Source organism: Macaca fascicularis, chromosome 15 (assembly GCF_037993035.2).
Source record: "Macaca fascicularis isolate 582-1 chromosome 15, T2T-MFA8v1.1".
Lineage (NCBI taxonomy): Eukaryota > Metazoa > Chordata > Mammalia > Primates > Cercopithecidae > Macaca > Macaca fascicularis.
Genome location: NC_088389.1, coordinates 77,415,512 through 77,440,599, shown reverse-complemented (window position 1 = coordinate 77,440,599; position 25,088 = coordinate 77,415,512). Strand labels below are relative to the sequence as shown.

Sequence of the window (25,088 nt, the reverse complement as noted above, 5' to 3'; positions counted from 1 at the left end):
AGTTTTTTCTACGTCTGTTAAAAATGTCACTGCGATTTTGATAGGGATTGCATTAAATCTGTAGATCACTTTGGAGAACATGAAGATCTTAACAATGTTAAGTCTTCCAATCCATGATGGATATAAATACATGTCTTTCCATTTATTTTTGTCATATTTAATTTTTTCAGCAGTATTTGATAGTTTCCAGCGTACAAGTCTTTCACCTCCTGGGTTATGTTTATTCCTGAATATTTTATGCTTTTCGATGCTATTGTAGAGCGAGTATTTTCTTAATTTCCTATTAGGATTATTCATTGTTAGTATATAGAAATGCAACTGATTTTTGTTTGATTTTGTATCCTGAAACTTTACTCAATTCATTTATAAGTTATCATTGTGTGTGTGTGTGTGTGTGTATGTGTGTGTGATCTTTAGAAGTTTTTACATATAAGACTATGTCCTCTGCCAACAGAGATCTTTTTATTTCCTCCTTTATAATTTGGATGCTTATTATTTCTTTTTGTTGCCTAATGACTCTGGCTAGGACTTCAAATACTATGGATAAATAAAAGTGATGAGAATGGCATCCTTGCCTTTTTCCTGCACTTGGAGGAAAACCTTTTAGTTTTTCACTATTGAGTATGATGTTAATGGAGGGATTTTCATATAATAGCCCTTATCGTGTTGAGGTAATTTCCTTTTATTACTAGTTTGTTGAGCCTTTTCTTAAATCATGAAAGGATAGTGAATTTTGTCAAATGGTTTTTCACCATCAATTGAGGTGATCATGGTTTTTCCCCCTTCATTCTGTTCATTTAGTTTATTACATTGATTTCTATATGTTGAACCATGTAGTCATGGTGTATAATCCTTTTAATATGCTGTTGAATTTTGTTTGCAAGTATTTTGCTGAGAATTTTTGCCTCAGTATAGAGTCATAAAATTAGTTTGGAAGTGTTCTCTCCTCTTCAAGCTTATGGAAGAATTTTAGAAGGATCATGTTAATTCTTTTTTGAATGTTTCATGAAATTCTCCAGTGAAACCATTTGGTCCTGGGATTTTCTTTTATCAGAGGTTTTTAATTATTGATTCAATCTCCTTATAGTTCTATTGTGAGTTTTTATTTCTTTATGATTCAGTCTTGGTAAGTGGTATGTTTCTAGGAATTCATCCATTTTTTCTAGGTTATAAAACTTGTTGGAGTATATGTGTTCATAGTTGTCTCTTAAATGATCTTTTTTTATTTCTGTGGCATCAGTTGTAATGTCTCTGTATTTGTAATGTAATGTCTCTGTAATGTAATGTCTGTATTTCTTATTTTTGTTTTATGAGTCTTCTCTCTCTCATTTAAAAATAATCCTAGTAAGGGTTTGTCAATTTGTTGAACTTTTTTTTAAAAAAATAAAACCAACTCTTAGTTTCAGTGATTTTTAAAAATTGCTCTTCTATTCTCTATTTTATTTATCTTTGCTCCAGTTTTATTATTGCCTTTCTTGGGCTAGATTTAGGTTTTGTTTGTACTTTTTTTTTTTTTTTTAGTTACTTAAGGTATAAAATTCTATTGTTGACTTGAACTCTTTCTTCTTTTTTTAGTATCAGCTTTTACAGCTGTAAATTTTCCACTTAGCACTGTTTTCTCTGTCTTGCATGTGTTTGGGTATATTTTCTTTTAATTTTCATTTATTAAAGATTTTCTAATCTCTATTGTATTCCTTCTTAAATTTTAATCTGATTCAGACACACATTGTTTTCTTTTTGTTTTCATGCATTGGGACATGAAATCAGACCACTTTTATTTTCTGGCAAAATGAAATGAGAAAGAAAGACACTGGGTGTTGCCAACACTATCTAGAAACAATGTACATTTCATTTGTTTTCATCATATTTACATTCCTTTATTGACATAAGCTGAAGATGAAAATGAAAAAAGCCCAGGAATGGCAAAACAAATTTACACAGTAAAATATCACATGAAAAGGGAATATACATATGACCCCAACTTGTTTCCTAGTTCATTTGGCCCAACAATCCAAGTGAACAAGGAAAAAAAACCATTTTATTCCCAGTGTTTGACAGACTAAGAAAAATAGCTTGGGCAGAATTAACCTGCATTCAAAAGATAATGAGTAGGTTGAACTCTAAAATCCAATAAAAATGGTTTGACTGGATTAACTAATAAAAGTTCTTAATTTTGCAAAATACATTTTTAGAAAGAAAGCTCATTTACCATGGAAACTCCAGTCTCAATTTCAAAACTTTGAGCATTTTAATTGTTTAACAATATAAAGAGTTAAATCATTAAGAATAATGAATACTAAAATTTACTTGGTTTATCTAAAAAATGGCTCCTTTCTGATCTCTACCCTCATATAGACATGTTGATTTTATCATTGTATAATCTAAATGTCATCAAATGACATGAAACCTAGGTTTCTGAGTGATGGAAAATGAATTTACAGTTCACACACACATTCTGGGAAGTCAGCCTCACTTGACAAAGGCAAGAAGGGTGGAATATTGATGAATCGGAGACACAGAACTACTGCCTTCAAAAAGTAGTGTGACTTATCTAATTACTGTGAGCTATGTGAATCAGGGAGAGTCAGTTTAGACATGTGGCTGTATACATGATACCAGGCTGGTTAATTTCTATTATAAAAAAGTAGAAGGCAAACTAGAAATGAAGTCATAATACAGTTTAACATAGTACTATGCAAAAGCTGAAAATTATGTTGCTCTTGAATTTGAATTCTCAGCCATATATTTCTTAAATGAACTAGATATCTAGTGCATTTGGCAATAAACTCTATAAGTGTTTTTGATGCTCAGTAAGAGAAGAGTGGAAATATTAGTGATTGTCTATTATAATCATAGCAAATATAGCCTTAATGAAGGAAAATAACATGGTCACTCATGAACACCTTTTAGTATGAGGAGAAAATCTGAGAAAATGCTTTAGTAAAAATTATTTATTCAGTACATTAGACTTGGTGCTGAGGATAATGCAGTCAATAGGACAGAGTCCAGTTACTAAAGGGCTGATTTGCCAAAGGTGGTCCCATACCAACCATACAAAGAGAAAGAATCTAGAGGACTGAGGCAACTTAACTTCCTATGCAAACATAAAATAGTAAAACCAAGGTTCAGGATTGGAGCTGTAAATTAATGCTTCACACATGATACAGTTTGGATGTGTTTCCATCCAAATCTCATGTTGAATTGTAATCCTCAATGTTGGATGTGGGACCTAGTGGGAGGTGATTAGATCATTGGGGCTGATTTTGCATTAATAGTTTAGCACCAACCTCTCAGTACTGTCCTCACAATCATGAGTGACTTCTCACGAGATCTAGTCATTTAAAAGTGTGCAGCACCTCCCCACTCACTCACTCTTCTGCTCTGGCCGTGTGATGTGCCTGCTCCTCCTTCCCTTTTTACCATAATCATAAGTTTCCTGAGGCCTCCCCAGAAGCTGAGCAGATGCTGTCATGCTTCCTGTACAGCCTACAGAACCATGAGCCAATTAAATTTTATTTCTTTATAAATTATCCAGTCACAGGCATTTCTTTATAGTAGTGTGAAAATGGCCTCACACTACATGATAATATTCAATATTTATCCAGTTATAAGTTTAGGGCAAATATGGTTTTTTGTTTTTGTTTAATATAATCAACTTGGTCTGGAATCTGTATTAGTCTATTGTCACACTGATGATAAAGATACCCGAGACTGGGCAATTTACAAAAGAAAGAGGTTTAATGGACTCACACTTCCAAGTGGCTGGGGAGGCCTCATGATCATGGCAGAAGACAAGGAGGAGCAAGTCACATCTTACACAGATGGCAGCAGGCAGAGAGAGAGAGATTGTGCAGGGAAACTCTACCTTATAAAGCCATCAGATCTCATGAGACTTATCCACTATCATGAGAACAGCATGGGAAAGACCTGCCCCCATGATTCAATTACGTCCTACTGGGTCCCTCCCACAACATGTGGGAATTCAAGATGAGATTTGAGTGGGGACACAACCAAACTATATCAGAATATATAAACTCCCCCTTATAAAACTATGAGACTTATTCACTATCAAGAGAACTGCACAGGAAAGACCCACCCCCATGATTCAATTACCTCCCACCAGGTCCCTCCCACAACACGTGGGAATTTTTGGAGCTACAATTCAAGATGAGATTTGGATGGAGACACAGCCAAACCATATCACCTTATTTATCTTTTTTGATCTTTGTTGGCTTAAAGTCCATTTTGTCTGAAATTAAAATAGCAACCCCTGCTTTTTTCTGTTTTCTGTTTGCTTGGTAGATTTTTTCTTCAGCCCTTATTTTGAGTATACAGGTGGTATTCATTTGAGATGGGTCTCTTGAAGACAGCATACCATTGGGTCTTGCTTCTTTATCCAACTGCCATAATGTGCCTTTTAAGTGGGGCATTTAGCCCATTTGCCTTCAAGTTTCATATTAATATGTGTGGATTTCACCCTGTCATCATGCTGTTAATTGATTAGAATGCAGGCTTGTTTGTGCAGTTGCTTTATAGTGTCACTGGTCTGTGTACTTAGGGGTGCTTTTGTAGTGGCTGGTAATGTTTTTTCCTTTCCATATTTAGCATTCTTTTCAGGACCTCTTGTAAGGCATGTCTGGTAGTAACAAATTCGCTTGGCATTTGCTTGTCTGAAAAGAATCTTATTTCTCTTTCACTTATGAAGCCTAGTTTGGCTGGATATGAAATTCTTGGTTGGAATTTTTTTTCCCTTAGAAATGCTACATAATGGTCCCTTATCTCTTCTCATTTGTAGAATTTCTGTGGAAAAGTCCACTGTTGGCCTTATGTGGTTCCCTTTGTAGGTGACCTGCCCCTTCTCTCTAGCTGCCTTTCACATTTTTCTTTCATTTTGACCTTGCAGAATCTGATGATTATATATCTTGAGGATGGTGTGTAATATCTCATGGGGGTTCTTTGTATTTCATGAATTTGAATGATGTTCTCCCAAGTGAAGTTGAGGAAGTTTTCATGGATGATATTCTGAAATATGTTTTCCAAGTTGATTGCTTTTTCCCTGTTTCTTTCAGGGATGCCAATGAGTCATAGATTTCATCTCTTGCCATAATCCCATATTTCTTGGAGGTTTTGTTTGTTCTTTTTTATTCATTTTTCTTTATTTTTGTCTGACTGAATTATTTAGGAGAGCCAGTCTTTGAGCTCTGAGATTCTTTCCTCAGCTTGGAACTAGTGCAGTTGTTTGAAGGAAAAAAGGAACTCTGGCTTTTTTGCTGGTTCTTTCTTGTGCTGGTTCTTTCTCATTTTTGTGGGCTGATGTTCCTTCAATCTTTGAAGTTGCTGTCCTTTTGATGGATGTTTTCTTTTTTTAATGTGATGCCCTGGGGGGTTTGATTGTGGTATAAGTTGGCTTTAGTTGACAGGCTTCAATTTTAGTCTGCTCCTGGGTCTTGGAGGAGCCCCCTCTGATTACTGCCTACATGCCTGTGTTTCTTTTGTTGGGTGTTCTGATCCACAGGACTCCGTTAGGCAGGGCCACTATTGGCATACATGCTGTATCCATGCCAGGTCAGCCCTAATCTGCTGTCTGCGCACTTTCTGGGGAAACACAGGGTTACACCTGTCCACAGAGTTCGGGTGGAAGTGGGACTGCTGGGTTGGCAGTTCTAGCAGGTGTGGGCCATCTGACTAGGAGAGGTGGGGGTTGGTGGGGCTGCCCTTCCTGTCATCCAGGTGTTTCCAGGGCAATAGGAACCTGTGCCCCTTTTCAGATTCAGGCAGAAATAGGACCACCAAGCCAGAAGTTCTAGTGGACATGGCTTGTCTGGCTACCAGTGGCAAGGGTGGGTGGGAATGCCTGTCCTGCTGTCTAGATGCTTCCTGGGAAAACAGGAGGCTGCACCCACCAGTTAAATTCCCACAGAATTAGGAACACTGGGTTGGAAGCTCTAGCAGCTGTTGACAGCCTAGGTTCCAGTGGCCAGGGTAGGGGGGGTCACATGCTCTGCTCTCCTGGTTGTTTTACTTGTTTTGCTTATAAAGGGAAATGTTCATTAAGATTCTACCTTTAGCCAGGTGTGGTGGCTCATGCCTGTAATCCCAGCACTTTGGGAGGCCGAGGCAGGAGGATCCCTTGAGCCTGGGAGTTTGAGACAAGCTTGGGCACCATGGCCAAATTCCTTCTCTACAAAAAATAGAAAAGACATGGTGGTGTACACCTGTAGTCCCAGCTACTTGAGAGGCTAAGATGGGAAGATCATCAGAGCTGCAGGAGGCTGAGGCTGCAGTGAGCTGTGATTGTGCCACTCCACTCCAGCCTGGGCAACACAGCAAGATCCTTACTAAAAAAATATAAAATAAAATAAAATAAAATAAAATTCTACCTTGAAGCTGTTTTCCTGGAATGTATCTAAATGGGAGAGTCCAATTTGAACCAGTAGAGGGCAGAATAACATTTAGCATTCATCATTGGAATGTGTTTGCACATGAGGTGTATCAACAGTAAGGAAATAAAACAACTCTAGGTATTCATGTGTAAGTACATTTGGTTAATTAACATAAGGCCATGTTATGTTCATCATTAATGAATGCACTCAAGGCTTTTTTTTTTTTTTTTTTAACCAACACTCCACTGTTTAAATACCTTGCTCATCAAAGAGACACCAGAGAACAAAGCTAAGTTATAAAAAATAAGGGTGGAAAAGCTCCCAAATATCCCTTAAAAAACAATTATATTGGAAGGTTTAATGAGGTCAGATTAGATAATAAATAACAATCTAGACCTAGTATTAGGCTAATATCACTGATTTTATGCTTACCTTTTAAAACTTTATTTTGTGTTATTTATTTATTATAGATTTCCATAAATATATTTACCACTTAAATTGAAAGACCCATAGAAGATATTTTTAAAAATTATTTCTACACTAGTTTTTCCAATTGATAAGGTGATCAGTAACATAAATTTTTGATCCAACTGCTGGAAACAATTTAAAACAATCTATTCATCAATATTGAATAAGAAAAATAAACTATTATCTCAAATATTTTGATGAGATATTTCCAAAGAAACAAATTATATTCAATCATAATTTCTAAGACTTCAAATTAATGAGAAACAGATATGTGCAAATAAGATCAGGCATGTTTCTTTTAAAACAAGTGAAATTATAAACAAAAATATTCTTCTAAAAAATTAGGTAAAAGGCAGCAATGTCTACTTTCCCCTGAAATGTTTAATATTGTGGTAAAATAATGACAGATGTACAACATTATGAAACAAGCAAGAGGAATCAAAGTTACAATATGAAGACAATTTGGTCCTTTAGGGTAAAAATAAGGCTCCATTTGTACCCTTAATGAACATCCCATCATAAATCTAACCACTCTTGTATCCTCTTATTACCATAAATTGGTTTTTGAAGTTTCTGAACTTTCTATAAATGAAAACACATTTTAGCTTTTTTTTATATTTAACTTTTTCATTCAATGTTATGTCTGTGAAATCATCCATATTGTTCATATATGTTGGGAATGTTGTTTTTTCAAGTTTTATGAGCCTCTTGGATCATCTCTTTTGTGAAATGCCTGTTCCAATCTTTGTTTTTGGTAAGTACTTTCTCCTTTTCTTATTGATATTGATTTCTCTTTTTATTTTAGTTATTTATATATCCTAGATACAACTACTTTGTTGGGTAAATGTATTACAAATAACATCTTTCAGATTGAAGCTGATCTTTTTATTCACTTAAAGTTATTAATGAAGACTAAGTTATCAAATTTTATTTGTTACTTCATTTTTGTCCTATTTAAGAAAATACTGCTTACAGTAACTAAGTACATAAATATCATGTCATAATGATATGCTTTTATGTTTTCTTCTAGTATCTTTATATGTTTAACTTTTGTATTTAGGTCTATGATGCATCTTTATTGTACATAGTGAGGTAGCATGGATATTCAAGTGACACACAACATTTAAGAAAAATCTTCTAGGCTTATTGAATTGCAGTGACATATTAGTTACAAATCAGGTGACCATAAATATGGCCTGTATTTTGGCTCTATTCTCTTCTACTGATCCACTTATTTTTTATCTTTGTCCCAGACAGACTAGCTTAGTATTACTCTTCTGGATTTGTTCTTTTATTTAAAAATTGTCTAGCCTAAGTCTTTTGTACTCCAGTGTAAATTTCAGAATTTTATTGTCAATTTCCATAGAAAAATCTGTTAAAATTTTATCGAGATTTTTTTTAGAAATCAACATCTTAACAATATTGAAACCTCCAATCCATTAACATTCTATATCCTGTCTTCTTTAATCTGTGAGAAGCTTATTCTTTGCCCTTTGAATGTTGGTCATATAGTGGCCATATATTGGTCATATATTGGCCAGGACATAAAGAAGCACGCTGATGCCTATCCTTGTTTTTCTATAACCTCATCTATATGGACAACATTCTGTCCACAAGTGAAGAACAAAGCCAGAAGCAAACAGGTGGAATCCTCAGGAATGTCTCTTTTTGTAATAAGGAGAAAGATCTCATATTTGATTTTTTACTTCTGACAGGCTGTCTGGTCCCATCCCACCTATTCCCCTACCCTATCATCTGTGAAACCAACAAGAGAGCTGGGCTACATCCAACTTCTGTCCCCTCACACTTGTAAGCATTCCAAACCCCACAGACCCTGGTCTACTTGAGGGAACCCCACCACAGTCCCACCTCCTAACAGCATAAAATTTCAAGCTATGCATACCACCTGACTCTTTCCCTTTAATTCAGCTTGTGTCATTCCTGTTTCCTCACTTAATAGTTGCAGTGCATGTGAGTAGTGAACTTTCAAACTTCATTGGTGGGTAAGTGGCACCATTGGTCTAGACATCCAATCATTGGTCAAGGGTTGATAATCTCTCCTAGGTGACCACAAAACACCTCCATATGGAGCAGATCCCTGAGAGAAGTCTTCTAATTACAACAGGAATAAGTTGCTTCACAATTCCTTTATACAATCTCCTAGAGCAGTTCTTTCCACTTTGGCTTCACTTTGGAATTATCTGAAAAGTTTTAAAAACACTGATGCTGAGACCCCTGTTTATTTTAGAATTAAAATGCATTCTTAACAATTAAAAATAATTTTTGACAGGGGAAGTGAAACATTGGAAAATGACCAAAATTATTTTTGAGACTAGTATAAAACTGATTATACAAGAGGGTTGAAACAGAACAAAACAAAAATAAAGTCACTACACATAGAAAATTATCTATGTATAGCTACAAGTAAAATATCAGAAAAATAATCCAGAGGCATGTTAACATTAACTATTAATTGAGTATTGTCTTCCTAGGAATTCAAGAATAATTCTAAAAAATCTATTACTATAACTCAGTGGATTAAGACACATGCTCAAAATAAAGAGCTATATGAAGTTCCTACCTGGAAACTCTTAATGGTGCAAAAACATTAATTGCACTCAGACTGGAGATGTGATGTGAGAGAAAATGAGGAGTCAAGAATGCCTGTGTGAGAACCTATAAATGTGGAACTGCAGCTAACAGAATTGGAAAAGAATAAGGGAAATCACTTTTCCCCCAGGAGATTAGTTTTGAATAACCTCACTTTGAGTTTAGGTCTAAAATGGAGGTGTCAAATGGAGAGCACTTGGATATATAATTTTTTAACATAGGAATGACTTCCAGGCTAAACATATGCATTTGGGTAAAATCAGCATAGGGTAAAGTTTAGGAAAGAGACCTATGCTAGGAGATGGGCTGTACTTTTTGCTCCACCTAGGGCATAGATGAGCACAAGATGATGCCTCTACTTTCCTGGACCCATTCTTCCTCCCTCTATGCCCCAAAAGTTACCTCCTTTTCATTGTGAGAAACTCTATCGACTTTAAATTCTTTCCAGTTATTTTCTTTTCAATGCAATACATCATCATGATCACAAAGGCCAAGAACCAATCAGGAAAGGTCAATATATTCCTCAGAGAAAAGCTCCTGTAATTAGAAAGCCTGTGAATACAACTTTATTGATCATTTCTGTTCCCATTGCTCATTAATAAATGTTGTCCCTTTTGTCTTTTCATTGTACATATGTTCATACAATACTTGTGTATAAGTTAATAAATGAAAGGAATGAATAAAAATTTTTCAAAAGTTACAATTTAGTCATGTTTTATTCAATTATGTGCATTATATTGTTTTGGCCAATAATTTCATTATAATGAATAATTTCATTTATACAAATTATTTATGTTAGGCAATGATGAACTTTTACAAAATTGTAACTTGCATTAATTTAGAAAGCAGATTATATGCCTACTGAACTTGTACCTCCAAGGGTAGAGGTTGAAAAACGATGTTAGTAGTAGGTGTGAAAAATTGTTGACTGCCTTTGGATTTGGCAAGTAAGTTTAGAAAGATACGAGTTCAAGAAAGTGTTTTTCAGTATGCAAGCAGAGAGTTAAAAGAGAATCAAGAGAATTCAGAATTCTACGAGTAGGATATAAAAATTGCTGTGTTTCCCATTCATGGCAATTCTGAATGCATGTCTTTGTTGTGATCATTCTACATTCAGACTACACAGAGTCATATCCAGCTACTATGAAGAGGACTCCATATGACCCAAAGACTCTGAGTTTTGAGCTGGATGGAATTACTAGAAAATACTTTGGATTGGTCTCTTCAAGTTAGAATGAGTGTGCCATACATGGGGGGCAAAGAGAAACATGAATGTTTGGTGACCTGAAGGTCAATATGTAGCAAAGTCACTGCTGGTAAGCACCAAACCCAATTTATTTTCATTTTGGACACAGAGCTACACCCTGCTTTGCTCTCCTTGCAGTTAGCCAAGAACATATGACTTAAGTTTTTACCAATGCAATATGGACAGATGTCATGGCCCTTTTTGGCTTGGGTCATGTAAATTTCCCATGGATGATTCTCTTTTCTCACTTTCCATTCCATGGCAACCTTGGACACCACATATTGAAGAAAATGGAAAGGGCCTAGTATTTGAATTTACTTGATAGCACTCTTTCATCTCACCATTGGCCCACATAAATCTGACATAGGAATTACATTTGGAAACTGATATAATGTACTTTTTCTGCTAGAGATATCGCAGTCAATACCCTGAAAATCCAGGAATAATACCTCACCCTTGAATTAATCTGGATATCCATTGGCCCTGCCAAGGTGTCACCAGGGGAAGAGGTTATTGAGGACACTGCTATTCCATACTATTCTGTATCTTCCCTCCTTTCTTTCTCTGCTAATGAATGCTACCCAGCACCAGAAAGGCCTTTATCTCACATTCCTATGTGATGGGAATTGTGGCTATTCCTCTTCTTCCCCTTTCCTATGTATATTTAACTTCTCCTTCCCTAGGGAGAGGAGGGAGAGTGGGTTGGGAAAGGGAGTGAAGAGCTACCAGGGAAAGATCAGATTTCAAAGAATAGAAAATATATCAAGATATATTTCAAATATATTATTTCCAGTTAAAGCATATATATATAGGTGGAATTTATGCCTTAAAGCCAAAACTATGGGTTTTTTTTCAGATCGTAAGTGAAATAAAATGACTTTACCAAAGGCTAATAAATTGCATCTACTCTTAAAAATGACATGAAATAAGCAAATACTTCAAGTAACATGCAAATAAGCTACAGATGTAAATAAGTTCCTTACCTTCTGAGTTATCTGACATTGTTAGTCTAAGAACATCACAATGGGCTTTGAGATTATTGCCATGGGACCATTCTTATTCATCCAAAATGCATCCTTCTTAGAGGTCTGTTTTGGGTTCATAGTCCCTACAAGTAGGAGATCTTTTCTGACTCTGTACCAAAGGACCTTTTCTGAATATCTTTCTTCTGTAAGGTACATTCAAGCAGTTTTTTCCTTCATTTTAATTTAATCCAAGGTGTGGGCCACCGCACCCGGCTAATGTAATCATTCTTATTCTTTAGCTTGCATTTTCACTCAACACCATTCAACATATTATGAACAAGTTTGGATGTAAATGAATATTCTTTATCTAATTAGATTGAATGACTGTCCAGTATTCTGTAATACAAAGGGAGCATTGTTAACCAATGCTCTATAATAGCATATTAATTTCACTGCAATTGTCTTTTGTATAAATAATGCTTCAATAAATAAATTTGTATATATGTTTGAGCTGGCATATGGATGGAGTATTTTTGTAATATAAATACCTAGGGCTGCATTTTTTGGTTCTGGTGGTTTAATAATTTTGGTAGATTTTACCAAATTAACTATACGTGTTTTTAAATTTTATACTTCTACTGTATCTACTCTTATCCCAACCATCACCAAGTAATCTTTTTGTTGTTCATCAGATCTTTCATTTATTTGAAAAGAGAGGCATATTATTTGGCATATTATCCACTCATAGCTATTTATGCTTCTCGTAAACTGCCTCTATATTTCTTACTCATATGTCTATCAGGTTCTTAAAATATTTGAACTTTTTATTTAAAATATTAATACTCATATATTTTTAAATATGGGTTTTTTTTTTCCATGTGATTTGAATTTTCTTTATGGCCCTTTGCTGGACAGAATTTTTTTCCATTTAATGTGTTAAAATGTATTTCTTTTTCCATTGTGGCCTTGGTTTTCATATTACTCAGAAATAGCTTTCCTGTCTGAAGGTTTAAAGATGTTTTACATACACATATTTTTGGTATTTAATAGGTTTGCATTTGTTTCCTACATTTTGATATACTAGGTATAATGTTTTCTATTTATTGAGCATGCCAGGCATTGTTCTGAAGTGTTTATAATTCAATTCATCATCGTAACCATCCAATGATTTGGGCTATTTTTATTATACTCAATAGCTGAATGACCAGAAGCAAAGAGAAGCAGAATAACATGCTCACTTCTCAGGAAGCAGGCTTCTTTTTGTTTCCTGTCTCTAATTTCTCTAGGTACCCCTTGGCTCAACCTTCATAGCTATTTACCTGAGTGTTGTGCACAAGAAAGTCATTTAGCATTTTTTATTCCTTTTGATTTTTAATATCAGCCATTATTAGTAGGAGAAGACAGTACATGGCAATCTAAAAGAGATGATTTAGGGGAAAAAATCTTTTATCTCAAACTTTGCACTCTACCTTGTGTGTGTGTATGTGTGTTCAACATCACATGTTTGTGTTTTGTTTTTTTCAGCCACCTTCTCCCACCCTCCCCAACATACATGCCCTGAAACCCTAAGCCCTATGGCTCCCACTACCCGGTAACCCACCATCCCTCCCTCTGCACCATACCATATATGCTTTTTGTTTGGTTTCATTTTCTTTTCTTTTCTTTTCTTTTGTTTATGTTCAACCCCTCAGACAGTCCCAAGTGCTCCTAGGTAACTTTGTGCTGGAAATTACAGCATGAACCTCCTAGTGAAGTCTCTAAAATCCTTTCTCAATGGGACCCCTAATCTTGTATCTTCAATTACAATTCCCGCAGGTGCTGCAACATAAATGCTGAAATGTACGGAATCCTCTCTTTGCCTCTCTAATTTGAATGCACAATAAGAACCCACTTAGCCAGAGGCATTTCAGAGACATTTTTATTATTTTAGTTATTTCTGCTCCTGATCTCTATCCCATCCACGGAGTGTATTATCTTTCTTTTCCCCCACTACTAGGCACAAATAGCTCCTTCAAAGTATTTCTCCTCTAATCCCACCATTGAGTCTGGAAATATGCTTATTTCTTTCCAATTTCATCTAGCCTCTTTCTCCAGTACTCATTCCTCCATCTAAAGTAATGAGAGTGGATTAGGAACTATTACTTTTTTTAAAAGATCTGTTATACTGAATAATACACCAGCTAAGAATTCAATTCTCAGTGCTTTCCAAATAAATTCACTTTGATCCCAAATGTTTTCATACAGATTGGTAACTGCATTGTTCATCTGACATGAACTGACATCAATTTCTATTACTTAGAGTAATTAAATTTTCTCCAAGGATCTATATTTTATTTGCTGTAAGGCTTATGTTGAAACTTAACTTGGAATAAATTTCACTAAGCAATGTATGCTTACCTTTCTTATGTAGACTAAAGTTACATGATTTATTAGTCAACGGAATCCTGTCATTTGTTCTATTTAAACCTCACTTCATCCTTTCCAAGAGATAAACATCTCTACCTAAATTGGCCGAACAGGTTTTCATACCTCTAAGAAACTGGATTTTTTTGCATTGAAGGCAAAATTCATAGGACTGTTATTGTGTTATGGTCCCTTCCTGCATACTTACTACGTAACCCTAGCTACTTACCTCTAAACACTTACTACATGCTGGCTATCTTCTGCCTACTCATAATGCTTTATGTATAAAATCCAAAGAAATGAAGAAAATTGTCACCAAATCTTTATTAATAGCTAGTGGCCACCTATTTTGGACAACAAATGAGTGAGTGGCCTTTTAACTAGAACAATGGGAAGAGTATTATATCTTACAAAATTGTAAAATTGAGCCATTTATACCATTGGCATATATTGTTTTAATATTTTCATAATATTAAGTATTTTAAATAAGCTGAGCAAAAAACAGATCCTTTTAGAACTGCTCAAGATGGTGCTAATGGTGCTCAAGATGGTGCTAAGAGTAGGGTCGCCCCGGCACGGTGGCTCACACCTGTAATCCCAGCACTTTGGGAGGCTCAGGTGGGTGGATCACCTGAGGTCAGGAGTTCACGACCATCCTGGCCAACATGGTGAAACCCTGTCTCTACTAAAAATACAAAAATTAGCTGGGTGTGGTGACAGGCACCTGTAATCCCAGCTACATGGGAGGCTGAGGCAGCAGACTCGCTTGAACCCAGGTGGCAGAGGTTACAGTGAGTCATGATCCTGCCATTGCACTTCATCCTGGGCAACAAGAGTGAAACTCTGTCTCAAAAAAAAAAAAAAAAAAAAAAAAAAATTAGTTCAGGAAAGCATTGTTTAAGATGATCAGAACCACTAGTTAGAAGAGAGGCTCCCATCTGGACTTCTGCCCTACATATTATGTTCTTATTTTATTGTGCCCTTGCTATATAAGTGTAAAACCCACCATTTCATCGGAGAAAGAGGAATACTTCATTTTCACTCTAAGAAGTAGCATATCGGGTCCATCCAAGAATAATGGAGAGTCTCAAAAACAAACATAAGAACTTAACCTCTTAGCATACCACATAAACAAGAAAGACTTCCTCATTTCTAGACGGTCTCCTCATATGTCTAACTGGCATTGATAATATGGTACTGGTATCTCCCTTCTTTCCTTTAATGCTACATTTTTAAAAGTCTGCATTCATTCAATATTTAGAGTGTCTCTGTTAAATGTTGAATAATGTGCTAAAGAGTTAAGAAGCCATGTCCTTACTATAAAGTAGATAATAGTCTAGTTGGAAGGAGAAGTAATCCATTACAGTACAATGAGGTGGGTGACATGGTAAGATTTGTGTTGTGGGCAAGGAGCAAATAGGTTCAGACTATAAAGGCTTTCCATGAAGGGAAAAATTTTAAGTGAATCATGAATAACAGGAATGCTATTAACACATATAAGGGAAAGAATGCGTAGCTAGCAAAAGAAACAACTTATGAGCTTAGGTTTTCTGTGGCCCTAAATTGAAGGTCAGACAACAAATTCTGAGATGATGATTCTCATGCAACGAGTTTGTTTATTGGAGAAAGCTATGGAATCAACATTTGTGAGAAGAAAAGTCAGGACGGTTAGGCAAGAGGGAAAGCTAAGCTGCAGTGTGGTCACAAAATGGCCTTAGCCAATAACAGGAGGCTGGGGAATGTGGTCTGAAGCTGGGATGACTCTTCGCAGGTGGAGTAAGGGGCCTTCACACTCCCACATAGACCAGTTGTTGAATACAAGCAGACCCTAGGGAGGAGTAGAAAACTTGGGTTAAATGACTTTAGCCAAAGGCAATTCCATGAATGGCCCCCAAATCTATTTACCAAACATTTATACTTCTCTAAAGAGGAGATTACTGGATAAGTTTGCCATTTTTCACCTTGGAATGAATCCTCTGCCCTCCAGAGGTTTGATTTTGTGTCCACAACACATTCTTTGTCCAATCAGCATTGCTATGGTTGAAGTTTTGATTTCACTCAACCACATGGTATGAGGACCAGAAATCCTTACAGAAAACAAAACAAAACAAAACTTCTTTTAGTCCATTTTCCTTAAAAGGCAGTTATTGTCATTGAGTGCACCTAGGATATAACAGTTGCTACATATAGCATCTTTAAGAAGGAAAATGTCTGATTTGCTGCTGTGAAAAGGCAGTGATAGAAAAAAACAAATCTTCATCAACTAACTCCTATATAGGGTGCTCACTTTTTCCAGATCATAAGAAATATGAGATCAGTAGCCTTAAAAAAAAACTATGCCTTCATCTCTTAAAAACCTACCAAGGCCATCAAGAAGTAGGGGTATGGCTTACCACGTGTAATCATAGGACCAGCAGCAACAGCATCATGTGAAAACTGTTAGAAATGTAATTACTCAGGCCACACCACAGACCTGTTGAATCAGAAACAGTGGGATGGGACCATGCAATCAGGGATTTAACAAATCCTCCAGGTGATTCTGATTCATGTTAGAGTGGGGCTTAACTTATAGCAGGTGCCCTTTACAAGAGTTCTTTTTATTTTTTAAAATAGAGATGGTATCTCACCATGTTGCTTAGGCCGGTCTCACACTCCTGGGTTCAAGCAATCTGCCTGCCTTGGCCTCCCAAGGTGCTGGGATTATAGGCATGAGCCACTGTACCCAGCATGTTCTTTTTTTAAATTTCAAAAATATAATAATTTTATTTTTTCCTGATTCTAAAAGGAATCCTTATTCATGGGAGAAATATTTAATCCAAAAAGTGTAAGTGAAGTACTATGAACATTTTCATGCATTTCTTTTCATATACTTTTCATGAATATTTTATTTGTAGAAAATATGATGATGCTGTTATTATTTTGTAACCTGCTTTTGGATTTAATGATTTGCTTAGCTCAATACATATAGATGTAACAAAAATATAACTCAGCCTGCAAGTATTAATGAACCTACCCATACTCCAAGCCTTTCCATGTGCTACTAAGCCAGGAGTCAAATCTTTTAATACGTTTCTCCTTCCCAGTATTCCCAAGTTTAGAACTCTGGTTTTGGAGTTTTAAAAGGGCAGACATATTTAAAAGTAACAATTTTTTATTTTGTGCTAGGCATTGAGGTGATTATACAAACAGGATATCAACTTCATAAACCTACATGTTTGGGAAAACATTAGGATATAAAGTATTAGTTTAAACGTCTAAATATGAGTATTATTTGCTAAATGTCTCCATTTGACAGTTCCTTCATTCTGTTCTCAGTTCTTAAGAAAGCAATGTCAAGAGAAAGGGAAATACTTTTTCTTTAATTCAAGACTGCAGAGACCATTGTGAACTTGAATAAAGAAAGCTAGGAGAAAATTATTATTACTGTTATTATTATTTTGCAGTGACGTTGCACAATGTTATTCAGGTTTGAGTTGTCAAGAACACAGTGCAGGCTTTTGAGTCAGGCTGACTTGGGGTAAGATCTTTGCTCTGGTATCTGCAAGCTCTGTGGCTTGCTACATTACTTTGAGCATTTTACTTCACCTTTACAGTCTTGTTCTCACTTGAGAAAAAATAATAATAACAGAAAGCATTTTGTGAGGTCAATTTGAAAATTGGATAATGTGTTAAATGAAGGATTTGGTTCTACAAACTTCCTGGTTTCAAGAACAACAAAAAAATTTTACAGACCCTGAGAAGAAAAGTAACTTGTATTTGCAGTCCAGTATGGTATTTCTCCTTCCTCCACTTCACTACCTTTGTGTGAACTTGAAGGTAAACAGATCAATCCCTGGCCGCAATGTGAAGTCAGCAAAGACTTGCTTCTGATTGCCAGCCTCTGCTTCCTTACCCCTCTTCACTATTGCAGGTGACTGTCTCACTTTCAGGACCAGCCATTACTCACTTGCACTAATTAAACTGGAGTATGCTTTGTTCTTCACTGAGTTTTTACATTTACCACTGACTTTTACCTCCAATTATGCAATGAATCTGATGTAGAACATGATATATGGTAGTAGAACTAGCATCAGAGTTTTGGGCCATGGCTCTGCTGCTTACAGTGGACAAAAGTGGGATAGCCACCAAGCCTCAATGAACTTTAGTTTCTCTGCCCCCACATTGTTCCGTGGTGACTTCTGGGAGTTCCTGGCTAGAAGAGCTGGAATCCCTCCATCACTGGCGTCTCCCAGGAGCAGGAACTCTCCCCCTTGGCACGGGTGTGCTTCTCTCCAGCCCTCCTCCAGGCAGACATCCCAACCAGGGGCAGGCTAACTCAGTCCTGTTCCTTTTGACCTTCACCAGCCAGACTCCCTCATGCATATTTCTGATAACTGTGACTTGTTACATACATTTTAAATTATTATCTTAATTTGTAATATTCACACGATTTAATATAAAAATTTTTAAAGGAGCTGTAAAATCTCTCCCACCCTAATCTTCTTCTTCAGTCTTCCTTCTTCCCCTAAATACAGGTAATCATTGTAATTTATTTCTTATTCTTTATTTACATACAGTAAGGACAAACATAAATTTTATTTAACATTTTCACCCCAAATGTAGCATTCTATTTACACTGCTCTGTATCTCACCTATTTTCAACTTTTTCAAAAAGAAATATCCTCTCATTTGTTTCTCCAGCTGAATAGTGTTCCTTTATATGAATATGCCTCAACTGTCTCTAATTAGGAAAATCGAGATGGTTTCTTGTCTTTTGGTATTACTAATAGTACTGCAGAGAATAATGTTGTTTGTAAGTTATATCACACATGGGCAAGTTTTGGGTTTTTTTCTTTTTTTTCTTTTTCTTTTTTTTTTTTTTTTTGAGATAGAGTCTCACTCTGTCACCCAGGCTGGAGTGCAGTGGCATGATCGCAGCTCACTGCAACCTGCACCTCCCAGGTAGCTGGGATTACAGGTGCCCACCACCATGCCTGGCTAATTTTTGTATTTTTGGTAGAGACGGGGTTTCACCATATTGGCCAGGCTGATCTCGAACTCCTGACCTTGTGATCCACCCTCCTTGGCCTCCCAAAGTGTTGGGATTACAGGCATGAGCCACCACACCCGGCCATAGGCAAGTATTTTTATAGGACACATTTCCAGGCCTAGAATTTATAGATGAAAGTTTACATGCATCTATAATTTTGATAGATATCACCAAATTGCCTCCATAGTGATTGTACTATAAATGGCATGCATGCTATTTAATTTGTATTTTTATTATCATGAGTGAGATTGAACCTCTTTTAATGTCTTTTTTTTCTCTGCAAACTGCTCATGTCCTTTCACCATATTTCTATTGTGTCTCCTGTAATGTAAATATTCACTGTGTAATAGTATTTTCAAATCTTATACTGCAAATTATTCCCAGTATTTCCCATTGTCTCTAGCAATTTCTGGCAAATAAGCCAATCATTGCAATGGAGTTCTATGTTAAGGAAAGTATTTTTACATTAGTGGCATATTTCATTGTATCTACCCAGCCAGCTTGCATGAAAATACACACATTTGAAGAATCAACCATATTAATGAATTTATTTTGACTTATAAACAATTTAAAATGGATAGAATATATAAAGCCACATTACAAAATAAAAACAATTGTGGTCAATATGCACAATCTTAAAACACAGATAAATATATATATACAAAATCAAAACAGTGTGATTGTACTATAAATTGTATTACTATTCTATGAAGAACAGAAATAATCATGTTTGGAGAAGTCCTCTAGTTCCTCCACCTACCTTGGGCTTCTACAACTCTGTAGTAAGCTCTTGTTTCATGTCGTTCAAGGGTCTGTTCCTTGTTTGCTCAGCTTTTCTGTGAGACTGAACACAAAGAAAAGACATCGGTTGATTTCTACTTGGACAATGGCCCAGGCACAGCTGCTGTAGTCCTGGTTTTCCAGGTAATCATGGATCCTTCGGAAGTACATTTTAACTTGTAATCTAAGGTTATCACTACCCAAAGTACCACTTAGCTTCTCTGCTTCCAGTCCCATGAGTGCTTCTAGGTATTCTAGCTGTTGATGAAGTTGAATTAGGAATTTCTCCATGTGATTTTCCTCCCAACCATCCAGAGAAATATTTGCCCTGAAGAGGCTGAAGATCTGCTGAAGCATCTCATGGAGAATGGCCAGAGTATGTCCTTTTTGGTACTGCTGAGGACTCAAAGACTTCTGAGGAAGCAGAAAGTTTTTCCTGTGTGGTAGACACAGGTGAATTGATGAGGTTTGCAACTTATTCAAGAGTTTTAAACTTTCTTGATTCACTCTTTTTTGCTGGAAGAGAATCAGTTTCAAATCTAGAGAGAAGACAGTGGTAGAGGCCAGCAGCACCAACATAATTTCAAAGAAGTGCTTGATAATCATGGTGAAGGTCAAATATGCTACTTATCTCAGCATAGACTTAGGGAAATTCCAACTCTAGTGAATGAATGTTTGCCTTTTGTGCATCTCAGATTATTTTGGAGAGTGTTCTCTTTTGTTGGTTTTGTTTTCTAATGTCATTTCTGCAAGTTTACACATTAGATCTTCAGGTTCCCTTTTCATGGTGCTCAGAGTACATTTTCTCCATTTCCCTATTGTGTTGGCTATTTTGAGGAAGTAACCAAAATAACTTATTCATTGTATGCTTTCCTCGAGGCAATTACAGACTAGTCAGCCAATATAATCTTTTATTATTCTATTCATTATATACAAAGTTTCACTGAACACAATGTGCTTTCTAAATATTTAGTCAAGCTTATTAAAGTTCTTTTATTGAGATTAAGTTTTTTTCAGTAATAGTCTTTCATGGAGTAAAACTTATCAAAGGCTTAGCAGCACTTATAAGGAATTCAGAGGCAAAACTTAAAATACCTACAAACGACTAAATTTAAAACCTCAACTAGAACTGTAAATTTTCACAAATGCTTGAGCAAATTAACTTTAAAACATACATCAGCAATCTTAAATTATTTTATATCTTATCCTATCAGTTTAATATCTAAGATTCTAGCCTATAGAAGCAATGTGAAAAAAATAGCAAAGAATGTTGTTATAATATTATTGCAATGGCAGAATATTAGAAACAACCTATAGGTTCAACAACAGGCAAATGATTACATATATGTTGGTACATCCATATAATTAAATGATATGTATCCATTATAGATGATAAAATTATATGTGAAGAGAGACTGGGGGCATTTGGTTAGTGTATATTCCCTAGAATAGTGATAACTCTGGTAAACTAATGTGAACATCTCTACATTAACAATGTCCTCTGAATTACAAATACCCATATTCTAAGTTCCTCTTGAATAAGCCCCCAATCTACCTTTCCAGTCTTATCCCACTGTTGCTCTAAGTATAGTGTGAGGGAATCTGAACTCCAGAAAAAGTGATTTAGTATTCCCTTAATACAGCTAGCGTTTGTGTGTGTGTGTGTGTGTGTTTATTGATGATGCGTTCTCTGAAACATCACCTGTTGCTTCCTTTACCTCAAGAACCTCTCTGTGCAAGGACTAAAGACTACTTGTCCTTTAAGGCCCAGATCTCCCCCAAGGAGCCATAATCTTCTGGATCCCCGCAACACTTTGTACCTACCTTATTTAAGACACCTTTCCTGTTCTGTCTTATATTTGACTATGAATTTACATGATTAAAGGTCTCTTCAGAGTGTGAAATAAACACTGATAACTGATTTCTTTACTGTCTATACAACTATAGTAGTTGCTTTGTAAATATGTGTTGACTTGGAATAAATTAATATGTTCTACACAAAGTAATACAAGATGTCGAAGCTTATCTTTAATCATTTTTCTGCAGGCAGCTGGGTGAATCCCTAAATGTCGAAAACAGGCACTCTGTAAACATGTATGGTCTCGTTATATACCAGCTCAGCTGTATGTCTGGTCACTTACTCTAGTATTAATAAGTTGAAGTAAACTGAGTCAGCATGCTCCACAGAGGGGTCTTTTCCCTCTCTATCTGAGAGAGAGGGGAGAGAGAGACAGAGACAGAGAGAAAAGACCCATGATAATATATAATATACAAAAGGAATAACACTTGTTTCATAACATTATGCTTTATCTGGACAGTAGAATTTTGACTAGTCTCGAAAAATCTTTAAATATTTTATGCTGAGCTTCAGGAAAACAATATAAAAATAAATTAAGGATATCAGGCGTGGCTCTGTCTAATAACAAGCTCTGATCTATAATTAAGGCTTTCTCATCATTTTCATTCAATTGACAAAAATGATCTAAATGTTGTTTAATTTACAAATGATCAGGGATTTTCCAGATGCCTTTCTGTTACTGATTTCGTATTTGAATCGTTGTGGTCAAAGAATGTAGTTTAAACTTATTGAGATTTATTTTATGGCTCAGAATATGGTTTATCTTGATGACAGTTCCTTGTGAACTTGAAATAATAATGTTCTACTTTTGTTGGTTGGACTGTTTTATAAATGTCAATTAGGTTAAGCTGGTTGAAAGTGTTTGAAATTTTCTATATCCTTTCTGACAGTCTATTTGTTCTATCAACTATCAAGAGAGAATCGAAATCCCTAGTATAGTTTTAGATTTGCCTATCTCCCATTTAAGTTCTATCAGTTTTTCCCTTATTTCTTTTAGAACTTTAGTATTAGGTGCACCATATTTAGGATTACTATGTCCTCTTGATGTATTGACCCCTTGATTTTAAAATGTCCCTCTGTATCCTTTGCATTATTCCTTACTCCTAAATCAACTTTCTCTGGTAACCATTTATGTTTTTTCAATTAGTGTTAGCATATCTTTTTTGCATCTTTTAATTTTTTAACTTATTCATGTTATATTTAAAGTGAGTTTCTTTTACAGAGCATATAGTTGGACCTTGTATTTTATTCTGTCTGACAATCTTTGCTTTATTAGAGTGTTTAGGTCATTAAACTTAATGTAATTGTCAGTATGGCTCGGTTTATACCTACCACTTTATTATTTGTTTTCTAACTGTCCATATGTTCTTTTTTCACTTTTAAGCTTTTCCTTCCTTCTTCTGGATTGAATTTTTTGTTGTTTTCTACTGCCCATTTTATCTCCATTATTGGCTTGTTGGTAATACCACTTTGTTTTCCTTTTTGTTTTCACACAAGTTTCTCTAGGATTAAAAATATACATCTTTATTTAATATATTACAGTTTACCTTCAAATAATATTACAACCCACTGAAAGTACAGTGTAGGGATATTATAACAGTATACTTCTATTTCCTCTCTCTCATTCTTTACACTACTTTCATTAATACTTCTTATATCACACATCCCCTGGAAATAAACTCTCTTGGCTTTTGTCTGTCTCAAAAAGTATCGTGTCTTCTTTTTGAAATATATATTTGCTGTGTATAGAATTCTAAGTTGATTTTTTCTTTACTGTAAACATGTTGCTCTACTCTATTCTGGTTTGCATAATTTCTGAAGAGAAAACTGTGGTCATTCTTAATTTTATTCCTGTGTGCATAATGTTTCTTCTTTTTCTTTGGCAGCTTTTAAGATTTACTATCACTATTTTCTGGCAATTTGATAATAATGTGCTTTGGTGTGATTTTATTCTTGTCTCTTTTACAAGGATTTTTTTGAGCTTTGTGAATCCATGATTTTATCATTTTCATCAAATTTGAAAAAGTTTAAGACTTTATTTCTTTTAACATTTTTCTTTTTTCATTCCCTCCCTCCTAATCTCTTCCGGGACTACATCTCTAGATGTGTTTGACTGTTTAATATTATCACACAGTTCCCTGAAGCTTTGCTCATTTACTTTTTAGTCTTTTCCTCTGTCTTATTTTAAATAGTTTCTGTGTCTGCCTTCAAGCTTATTAGTATTTCCTTTAGAAGTATCTTATCTATAGTTAATCCCATCCAGTATATTTATCACTTCAGATATTATACTTTCATTTGTAGAAGTCAAATTTGTTTCTTTTTCATATCTACATTTCTTTCCTCATCACATTCATCTTTTCCTCTACATTCTTGAGCATATGGGGTATATTTATAGTAGGCGTTTTATCTCCTTTTCTGATAATTCTATCATTTGTGTCATTTCTGGGTCTGCTGTTGTCAGTTATATTTCTACTCTTCATGGGTCCTATTTTCCTATGTCTTTTGCATGTTTGGTCACTTTTGAGTGGATTCTGAGCATTGTAAATTTTACTTTAATGGGAGCTGAATTTGTTAAGTCCTTTACATATAGTTGAACTTTGTTTTAGGGTATAGTTGAGTTACTTGGAATTTGATTCCTCTGATACTTTCTTTGTTAGCATGAGTGAAGCATACTTTATAATCTAGGGCAATGTCTTTGTAACCAAGAATACAGTCTTTTGAGGACTCTACTTAATGCTCTCTGAATTTGGAGATGTTTGCCCTCTGGCTGCTGGAAACATGAAATATTCCTAGCCCTGTGTTAGCACTGGGGACAGCCTTTGCTGCCTGCTCCTTTCTGGGTGTTTTTTTCCTCATCTTGGGTAACTCTTTTACATACGTGCACAAACCACACATTAGCTAAAGACTCCTGAAGACATTTTTACAGATCTCTGTAGCTCTCATTCATTCTCCCCCAATTTCCCTCTGTGCAGCAGTATCTTCTCCAATATTTTGCTGTCTCCCTGAACTCCAAACTATGACATATCAACTCCGTGAGAATACTGGTCTGTTGGAGTTTCCTCCTCTTTGTGCTGCAGCCTATCAATTTTCTACCCAGCGTTAAGCTGGAGCAATGGTAGGGTTGATTGTATTTCTTTCCTTTCTCTCAAGGATCATTATCTTATGCTACCTGTTATCCAATGTCTAAAAACTGTTTTTCATATATTTTACTCAGTATTCTAGTTGTTTAAAGTGAGATGATAAATTTTGGTGTCCCTCATTACTAGAAGTGGAGGTTCTCTCATCATAAATAATCTAAAGTGGGAGTTGGCAAACTATAGCCTATGGACCCAATCTGGCCTACCAC

General features: G+C 35.6%; 1 protein-coding gene across 1 annotated transcript; it reads right to left on the bottom strand.

Moving 5' to 3' along the window:
* Positions 1–15,676: 15,676 nt before the first annotated feature.
* Positions 15,677–22,793, bottom strand: IFNE (interferon epsilon). Its single transcript, XM_045373323.3, has 3 exons — positions 19,865–22,793; positions 16,037–16,162; positions 15,677–15,903 (listed from the first exon to the last, which is right to left on the bottom strand). Exon 1 carries the CDS (start codon positions 20,488–20,490, stop codon positions 19,909–19,911), a length of 582 nt encoding a protein of 193 aa, XP_045229258.2. The 5' UTR covers positions 20,491–22,793; the 3' UTR covers positions 15,677–15,903; positions 16,037–16,162; positions 19,865–19,908.
* Positions 22,794–25,088: the final 2,295 nt, after the last annotated feature.

Coding starts and splice junctions, on each gene's coding strand:
- IFNE (XM_045373323.3), bottom strand. CDS start 20,490: ATGATTATCAAGCACTTCTTTGAAATTATGTTGGTGCTGCTGGCCTCT.